Source organism: Sinocyclocheilus rhinocerous, unplaced genomic scaffold (genome assembly GCF_001515625.1).
Source record: "Sinocyclocheilus rhinocerous isolate Xijiao unplaced genomic scaffold, SAMN03320098_v1.1 scaffold273, whole genome shotgun sequence".
NCBI classification, from domain to species: Eukaryota; Metazoa; Chordata; class Actinopteri; order Cypriniformes; family Cyprinidae; genus Sinocyclocheilus; species Sinocyclocheilus rhinocerous.
In genome coordinates, this window is record NW_015656360.1 from 2,653,367 (window position 1) to 2,663,363 (window position 9,997).

Here is a 9,997-nt window from a genome sequence, read left to right on the forward strand (position 1 = left end):
GCAAAAAAAAAAAAATTAGTTAAAGCTTACTTTAAGTACTTCTATACCACAACAAAACTACTAGCTTTAGTAATAAAACAAGAACAATTACACAAATTACAAGCATTGATGAATTAGGGCTGGACGATATGGCCAAAATTGATATCACGATATATTTCTTAATTTCGGTCGATACGATATAATTCCGATATCGATATGAACACTATACGTGCAGTGCTCATGTTTATTCAACGAAGTCAGATGGCACAAATAAATCAATGTATGGGAAACACTGGTAATGTATATCGAAATATCGGAAATGTGTTTAAAAATCATATCACCGTTATTGAAAAAAATTATATCGCGATACATATTGATATTGAATTATTGTCCAGCCCTATGATGAATACAACAAAACGGTTACAAATAAAGTCAGTAACTGTAGCATTCAGGTGCAAAAATGTAATAATTAAGTGTAAAATAACACAATAGTGCTCACTGCACAAGTTAAATACAGATTAATCTTCGTTAAAGCTGTGGTGTTATTTGATTAGCAGACAGAAACGGGTATTTATTGGCTGCTGTCACAGAAACGGGTATTTATTGGCTGCTGTCTCTTTAAGACCAAATGCACGGACCTAATACTGACACACATCAGGTTTTTTTCTCAGCTGTTTATGTTCACAAGACATAACCGACTGTGTTTACTAGAATACTTGCCAAAACGGGTATTTTAACATAACTGTGTGTATGTGAAAGAGGAATCAATTCGCTGTTCACGTGGTCTCTCTCTCTCTCTGTGTGTGCGGCTGTGTGCACAGAAAACAGTACGCGAGTTAAAACTGCTTGAATGTGTAAACTGGCAAGACAAAACATGTGCAAATGATAAACTTTAACTCTATGATGGTTAAACTAACAGGTAATCCGCAAATCACATGCGTGCCGAACCGTGCAGCCTGACCCGTACGGATCACGGATCATCTACGATCCGTTGCACCCCTATAAATGGTGAAAAATTAGATCATTGGCAAATACTGCGAAATTAGCAAATTTAGTAAAAGTATTTTGGATCAGATGTCAACGTCTTCAATTGGTGTAATGTCCTGCAGGCCCAATCCACACAGAGGAAGAGCAAGGAGACGCGAGGACGCATCACGGCGACGAGCGCCTGCTGTCGGGACATGTGGAGCGTGAGCATGAGAAAGTGTTAAGGTAAGATGAGAGTTTATAAGCGCTGGCGTTAAGCGCCTTGAGCACTTTAAGTGCATGTTGAAGTGAGCTCTCAGAAATGTACTAGGCATCGGTCTAGCTGTTAATTCAGTCCTGCGTTGGGAGTTTTAGTTGCATTAGTTCAGTAGATCTGGAAAAACTCTTTAACCTTGCCTTTTTTAATTTTTGTAAACGTCTCAGTTTTCGTTCACAAGTCATTTCTTAGGATAACTTTTCAAACTCTTACGTTTGAGATTTATAGAGGTTTATGTTTCACTGGCTGTAAATTTTAACTGTGGTGACAGCTGTTGATGTTGCTTTAAACAAGAGGGCTAAAATCACATTGACGTTGGTAATTTTTGTGGTAAGCCAGACACTCAGTTGGAGGAAAATATATCAGAACAATTATTATTGTGTATTAAATTTGTTCTCATTGTTTGTGTGTGTGTGTGTGTTTTGTATTCTCATTCAAAATAGTTTTACAAAGAAATTAGTAGACCTATCTTTGAAAATTGTTTAGAAATATGCTCATACTCGGATACATACTCGGGCCATATATTTAGCCTAATAAAAGCGTTTTTTTATTTTACATGGATGCATCATCTCAAGCATATGTTTGAGATCACGATTGGCCATTTACTAAAATGCATCATGGCATTCAGTGGTGTTTGTGGTGTCCACATTGCTAGCTGTCAATGTAAGTCCAAGACCCCTGCCATATAGTCCAGCACAAGATTATATTTTCTTGGCACTTTTTAGAGTCCCAGCATTAAAGTATGGGTATTTTCCACTACTTTCACTTTCTAATGCCAAATGGTATATTTCCCTGTGTCCTTTTTGTTATACAAAGGGTGTCAACAGTGTTGGTTCAGAGGTTTGATTGAAAATGGAACAGGACAGTTTTCTCCCAAAAGCACAGTATTGAGCTGAAAAAGAGAGCTAGTGATTGATTTTTTTTTTTTTTTGAGGTGCCCTGATGTTGTGGGGAAGCTGGTGATAGGGGCAGCTAATGCATAGATGTCCTGTGAAGGTGACTCATTAAAGTCACTTCAGTAAATCAGTGACAGCTTGAATGTGTGGATCTTTAAAGATACTCTCTTTGCTGCCTTGGTTGAAGCTAGTTCATAATCTCAGCAGATATTTAGCAGCAACACTGAAGTGTTGAAATGTGCCAAATAGATGTTTTCTAAAAAGAATTTAGAAGCCTGGATGAAAGTCTGTTAATTAATTTATTAAAATAATTCACCTTGTAGTAAGGACTAAACGTATCCAGCCAGTGCGAATGGATTCTTGCTTCTTTGATTCCACACACTGGCTAAACAGAGCAACATTTTACTTTCATTGGTCACGCTCTCAGTGTGGTTTTCTTTAGAGTGGATGGATTTATGGCAACAGTTCTCAGCAAATATGAGCCTATTTTCAAAGTGTGGCTCTCATTTCGAGGAGCAGAAAAAATCTTCCCCACTGGGGAAATTGGTGCTTATAAAAGTGACTGGCTCTCAGCAGGATTCCACCCTCAGTGTCTGTCCTTAAGTGTAAGACAGAATAGAAGTCATAGACTGGGGAATTTGTGTCTCAGTCAGGGCTAAATGGCCACCAGTCTTCCTGTTGGGCTTTAATAAGCATGAATTTTGCGTTGTAAAAACATCTATGAAATTTTCCTGGTTATCAAATGTGGGCACCTGGATATTGGGCACTTAGTAGACTTTTAAAGGAATAGTTCAGCCAAAAATGATAATGACTTACTCACCCTCATATTGTTCCAATCCTGTGTGATGCATTTCTTCCATCAAACACAAGGTGAATTTTTGAGGAGTTTTCTTGCCCACTATAATGAAAGTGGTTGTCGAGATTCAAATGATAAGAAAAACCCCTTAAAAGCACCTTTTTTTTTTGTTGCTTTTGTTTCACAAATTCACTTTATGTTCCATCAAACTGAAAGTCGTTGATGTTTAGAAGAGTAAACAGTGTTTACAGTGTTTTTTCTGGGTTGTTTTTCAAATTTAGATTCTAGCAAATATAGCAACTGTCTTTTCAATTTTGTTGAAAATATGTAGTAAAGCGCGAAACTGAACATTCTTGAACAAAAAACTAAACACAAAATATGGAAATTATTTTATGTGATTTTTAATTTAGTCTTTGTTAGGCGTAATAAATTCTAAGAAATTAAGTGACTACTTCATTCAGGTAGGCCATGACATCAAGACTCTTGCATCTTTTAAAAATATTGGATAATATTTAAAAATAATAATAAATAATCAAAAGTAAATTAGAAAACTGCTTTTTGGCTAATATAAGCGTATTTCTTACCCTAAAAGTACTTAAGGATACACAGCAAAAGACGTATATTTGCACAACAGGTGCATGTTTTCCTTCTCTTTTTTTTTTTTTTTTATCGGAATTGTGGCATTTTCTTTTTTTTTTTTTTTATACTACAGAGGCTTTTTTAAAATGTAGACTTTAATTTACAATTAGGAAACGTAAATACTAGCTGACTTTACAATAGACAGGTCAACCTCTAATAAGTTAAAGGGGTCATATGATGCAATTTTAAAGATCATTATTTTGTGTATTTGGTGTAACAGAATATGTTGACATGCTTTAATGTTCAAAAAATACTGAATCACACAGCGTCTCCCTGACATGGCTGCATAAACACTACTGCTGTTCCTGAAACCACGCCTTCTTTCTTTGCGTGCACATTTGGGAGGCATTATGCTAATATTTCCACATAGTGATGTAGATATGTGGGGGCGTGTTAGAACGAGCTGTTTTAGGTAGGCGTGGTTGACTCTTAACTTTTATAAAGAATATCTCTTTGGATTTGAGACTTTAGTCTTTGCAACTTTACAGATCTTCTTTATGCACCAAGAGCTTGTAACACTCCAAAGAGAAAGGAAAACTTGAAATCGCATCATATGACCCCTTTAAGTCTCTTGTCATTCACAGAGAGAATAAGGAGTTGGCAGACTACACCCAGTTGCATCCACCTATGGTGTCTGCTAGTGGACTGAACCCCAACCTGATGGTAACTGGTGGACCCACTCTGGCTGGTGCGGGCCGCTGGCCTGCTGACCCCGCCTCCCACCTGGCCTCCCACCCATGGCTGCCCCGGCCAGGAGCCCCCTCCATGTGGCTGTCTGGTTCTCCATATGGTACCTGCCTTTTTTCACCTATGCCTCTCGTATAAGAATTATGTCATGTTACAAGCAATTGCCGTGCGTAGTGTTGTCAAAAGTACCGATGTCGGTGCCAGTCAGTACTAAAATGTTAAAAATGGGAAGATACCAGCATTACATTTACACTAACATTTTAAGCGGATTCTTAAATGCCTCTGATTGGCTATTGTGTTCTTGTGCTCAACAGATATATCTGTGATTGGCTACAGTGATCATCGCTTCACGCTCTTCACCGAGCGCTCTCACAGATACACACGGGAACGTTTGAAAGCCGCGTCTATCAGCGGATCCGTCTATGAGCAGATATATTAGGGATCCACTGATAGACATGGCTTTCAAACGCTCCCGTGTGTAAGCGCTCGGTGAAGAGCGTGAAGCAATGATCACGGTAGCCAATCACAGACACATATCTGATGAGCCCGTAAACACAATGGCCAATCAGAATCCGCACAACAGCACTCAAAATGCTAGCGGGAAATGCTGGTATCGTCACATTTTAAAAATTTCAGTACTGACATCGGTACTTTTGACAACACAAGCCGTGCAGTAAATCATGGGCTAATTTTCATTTTTGGGTGAACTATCCCTTTAATGAGTAATAAATGATTATGGGTCATGGACTTTGGAATGCTGCAGAACTGTGTTGTGTATGGGATTTGGACGCTGAATTATTTCCTTGAGGCGGTCTGTTGCCCTGCCAGACGGCTTGAGCGTTTTGTCTAGGCTGAGTGTTTTAGACATTCTTAGAAACAATCAGTCTCACTCCACAACTTCCATCCAAGAATAACAGCGAACAGCATGGTCAGTTCACAGTTGTCTGATGTTTGAGTTTCTGTCTAGACTTTACTTTAAAAACAAAAATGTCCCCTAAGTAAATTGCTGTAGTTAAAGTGCTGTGCCTCTTGGCAGGATTTCAACGAGGTCCGTGCTCCACGCACAAGGGTGAGATTATGGTGGGAATGGTGTTTCTCTTGGGAATTAACTCTTGAGTGTTCACGAAGCTGCTAGAAAGCAAGTGCAAATGGACCATCAACTACAAGTGCGGTGAACCCAACCATTTTCCCCTCTGTTGTGTACAGGTCTGGGTCCCCCTTCCCTTCATCAGGCGCTGCCTCCAGGATATCCTCCTGCCTTGACAGGCTCCATCCCACCACCTTACCAGTTTGCCCGAGATCCTCAAACCGGGCAGGTGGTCGTTATTCCGACAGAGCATCTGCCACACTATGGTATGTCCCATGTATTCGCCACTGTTTCTGTGTTCATATTTTTCCCGTCTCTCCATTCTCACACATGCATAAAACGTGAATTTCTAAGAGTGAGTGGGAGTGATATCCCTGACATGTAGCAGAATAAATCTACTTGATGCGTGATGCTCAAGTATTCCTCCTGTTCTTTTAAAAGCTGAGATGTTAGAGCGAGGTCCCCCGCTGTGGTCGGCCATGTACCCGCCAGCAGGAAGCTCTCTGCAGCATGCCCATCAGCTCCAGCTCCTCTCCCACCAGCAGCTTCTCCGCCAACAGGAGCTCTACATGATCCAGCATCAAACCGCACAGGTCATGGAGCTGCAAAGGAACGCACAGTTAGTGGTATGAGACTCTTTGTCTTGTCAGTGTCATTATAATAGTTGGGAGGCACTCCTGTATTTCCCATTTAGTCCTTCAGGTCTGTTTGCACCAACTCTGAATGTTCAGCATGGAAAACAGGCCTAAAACCAAATGCCTATATCAAGTCTTTGTATCAAGTCCGAAATATTGTACTGTGGTTTTTGTTTTTTGAGAGAAAAATTCAGAGTTTCAGAGTTTTGGCTTTTTACTATTATTGTTGTTTTTATAAATTTGCAAGTATTTTATACTTTTTTTTTTTTTTTTTTTTTTACATTTTATTAATTTTTTAACTTTTTGTATTTTTGAATAGGCTTGTAATTAAGTATTAAAGTTTCAATTTTTTATTTTTTTTGATGGTGCAGGAGAGATTAAATGCAAGTCAAACAAGGACAGATTTGGAGGGAAAGCCAGACAAGAGAGGAGCCGAAGGGGCCAAATCCAGTCTCTCAGGCATCCCCACTTCAGCCCTGCACTCACGCAAGCCTCCCCCACGCTCCCCGACCCCCTCCACCTCATATAGCAAAGCCCTGACGCCGCTGCCCGTCCCACCGCTGCCTTCACCTGTCACTGCACTGAAGTCTGAGGAGAGACCCAAAGTGGAGAAGTCCCTCCCTCAACAGCCCTACTCCCATCCGTCGTCTCCTGTCCCTCACTCAGTCAGCCCTGCATTGGCATCACCCCCTCCTACCTCCCCCATCCAGACCAAAGAGGAATCTGTGGAAGTGCCTGAGAAAGAACCACTCAGTCTACAGAAGCAACCTTCTACTCCCTTCCCATCCATGTACCGTGGTAAGTGAGAAGATCAGCATTCCCAAATTAAATGTCCAGGTTTGAGTCTGCTTAAGTTGTCACAGTCTCCGCAACTGTAGATTTGCATGGTCTTATGAAATAATTGTTTATTTGCATATTGCATAGTAAATGAGAGGAACACTAATCAAAAACTGAAAGGAAAGCTGTTTAATAATGCATGGTCATTAATCACCATACGGCTGTTTTTAAAGAAATATGTTTGGGAGGGGACCGAGAATCCACACAGGACAGCAGTCAAATGCAGTGTGCTATTCTTCATGTCAGAATGTGCAGGGTAGTGCAGTCTTAATGAGTAGCCTGCAAATATCCCCACATATGGGATTACCAGCTGCCACTTCACTGGAATAGAGACTTCTTATGACAGCAGCCCTTTTGTACCCATATCCCCTGGCGGTTTCCCTTTAAAAATGTTCAATGCTTAGAATAAATAGATTTTTTGCTCACAGTGAATTCTGAATGTATGAGTATGCACGAATGTGTTGGCCTATGTGTATAAAAGGGCTTTTGGAATGCTTGTGCTGAGGCCATTTGGTTCATGAAAGTTTCATAAAGCCCCTGTGCCGGAGAACATGTGGGGTTATTAATCACTTTGCCACTCTGTCGCAGGGAACTAAAGCCCTTCTACTCTTTGCATAAGCACCTCAAAAACCTGTCTCTTCTGTTTCTTTGGCAGAAATTCCTCCCGGCTACCCATACCAATCGATAACAGCACCTTTCGGCAGCCATTACCCCTACCTCCTCCAGCCGGCTGCTGCTGCAGATGCTGACGGCCTGGCTCCAGATGTGCCGTTGCCGGCTGAGACCTCCGAGCACTTGGCAACCGCCACAGATGTCAAACCCCAGCACTTGTGTTCTCCAGTGGTTGTCGAGCCACTTCAGCCATCCAGAGGGCCAGAGTCCATGGAAGAGGGCGGCACAGTGTTTAAAAAAGAGCCAAACCTGGAAGACAGCAAAGAGGTCCTGAGGCTTGCACCCATCACCACTCAAGACTCTAGCACCCCCACAGAGGCCGAGGCACACCCTAGACACACAGCCACACCATCGCCAGAGGAGGAATCAAATGAGGAAGATGGGGAGGCTGTCAAAATCAAAGCTGCCTCCTCAAGCCATCCAGGGCTGTACGAAACATCTACGCCGGACTCTGAGAGAACCACCAGAGCAGAAACTGCAGAGGGCTCAATGGGTCTGGTAGACCAAGTCTACAAATCATCATCTAATTACAGTGACACACACCATGTAGTTTGTGACATCCAACCAGCAAAACCGCCCTCAGATCTCTCTGATAGCCTGAACCCAGTAGACCTCAGAGATCCTGTCCCGGACGCTCCACATCTGGAGTCCAAACTTGACAATCCTTTCCTGCCTAACAGCAGCCCTCCTCACCTTCAGCCCTCTTCCGCACCGGTGGCCATCCTGCCTGAAGACCCCATGGCAGGCATGTTCGCCCTGGTCACAGCCAGTGAGCTTCCGCAGGCCGGAGCAGTGTCCATCCTGGCAGATGCATGTGGCTCTAGGTCTGAGCTCTGCGCGATTGTCAGTCCCCTGGAGTCCACTGCTCTGGAAGGCATGGCCCTGCTCAGCCAGATGGCAGAGCTGGAGATGCAGAGGCAGCCCATAGATGACACACAAGGTGAGTCTCATTTCAGAGAGAGGAAGGGAAATCTGAAGGATGTGGGACTTGATCTAGTGTGCTCCAACAGTTCTCAGGGAAGCGGGGTGATTGGGGAGAGAGATTTGCTTGCTGTAGTGATAAAAACATTTGTTTAAAGAATAAGTAAATGCAGCTATCTGATCTTTTAGATGTATCTGGATGTCAAATCCATTAATGCAGTCTGACACAAGAAACACCCATATACTGATGTATTGGAGAATGTGGGGTTGCCCCGTGCTCCCTAGAGGTAATTAATGTTGGTATCGATCGTGTGTTTGTGTGTGCAGCTGTAATGCTCTGTGGACTGGAGAGTCTGTTGGAAGCTGGCAGGCAGGTCCTCCTGGAGGCCATTGAGTGTCAACCTCAGGTTATCATCCGCCTCCCCCGAGAGCTCAACCCTAATAAGAAATACAGCTGGAGACAAAAGAAAGATGAACCTGTATGCTTGCCTTTTTATTACTCTTTTTATTTTCTTCTCCCTCTTATAAACCTGTGCTTAACAAGTTTTTTTTTTTTTGCTCTCTAAGAATTGTAATTCTAAGATGTTTGCAAATTTAAATACAAGCAATGTTAACATATTTAATTTGTCATGTTTACAAATTCCAGTAGCATTTGAATTGCTCACATTTTTAACAGTGTTTACAGATGGTGGCATTAGAATTTTTACATTTGAGCAGTGTTTACAAATTCCAGTGGCATTTTCATTGCTTTAACTGTGTTGACATAGTGGTGTTTGATGCTTTAACATTTAAGCAGTACTTACAATTTCCAGTGGCATTTGAATTTTTACATTTTAACTGTTCACAGCTACTGACATTTGAAGTTTTAACTTAAGCAGTGTTTACAAATTCAAGTGGGTTTTTAAAAAAAAAAATTTTTTATGTTTGAACTGTTTAGAGTTAGAGACGTTTTAAGTTTTTACATTTAATACAGTTTCTACAAATACCATTAAAATTTTTCTACAAATTCAATTTGAATTTGAATTTTTTACATTTAGCAGTGTTTACAATTTTTTTGCAGTGTTTGACCTTTTGCATACGGACATACAGTGGGTATAGAAAAGAATCACCACCTTTAAATTAATCACACTTTATTGCTTTGTAGCCTGAAATGAAGACGGACACTGTTTGTTTTATCCAGCTGGATTTACTCAGTGCAACTTATAACATCCAAGTGAAAGATATAACACCAACATGTCAGAAAAAAATAAAGTAAAAAAAAACATTCACCGATTTGGAGAAAGGATCACCCCCTACTAAAAATGACTTGTTAACTCAATCAGGTGTAGCTAATCACCTTCTCAGTGGCACACAAAGCCATTTGACTTTCAGCTGTGGTCATTTTGATCAGCTCAGCATGAAAAGAGTTTTGCTGGAGCATTTCAGTCCTTGGTAGTGCAGCTGAAGCAAACAATCAACTATGGGTGGCAAGGCACAGTCAAAAGATCTCCCAGAAGTTGTGGACAGACACAAGTCAGGAGATGGATACAAAAAAAATTCAAAGGCCTTATCAATGCCTAGAAGCACATGAAGTCTATTATTAAGAAGTGGAAGGTATTTGGTACA

General features: G+C 41.3%; 1 protein-coding gene across 4 annotated transcripts in view; it reads left to right on the forward strand.

Moving 5' to 3' along the window:
* LOC107720058 (trinucleotide repeat-containing gene 18 protein-like) overlaps positions 1 to 9,997 on the forward strand; it is a 70,352-nt gene that overhangs the window by 31,293 nt on the left and 29,062 nt on the right. For all 4 annotated transcript variants that reach the window (XM_016527652.1, XM_016527654.1, XM_016527653.1 and 1 more), the window contains 7 exons: positions 1,089 to 1,191; positions 4,138 to 4,343; positions 5,447 to 5,593; positions 5,769 to 5,953; positions 6,334 to 6,760; positions 7,455 to 8,411; positions 8,720 to 8,871. In XM_016527652.1, the coding sequence (XP_016383138.1) occupies positions 1,089 to 1,191; positions 4,138 to 4,343; positions 5,447 to 5,593; positions 5,769 to 5,953; positions 6,334 to 6,760; positions 7,455 to 8,411; positions 8,720 to 8,871 (2,177 nt within the window). The remainder of the gene's footprint in view (positions 1 to 1,088; positions 1,192 to 4,137; positions 4,344 to 5,446; positions 5,594 to 5,768; positions 5,954 to 6,333; positions 6,761 to 7,454; positions 8,412 to 8,719; positions 8,872 to 9,997) is intronic.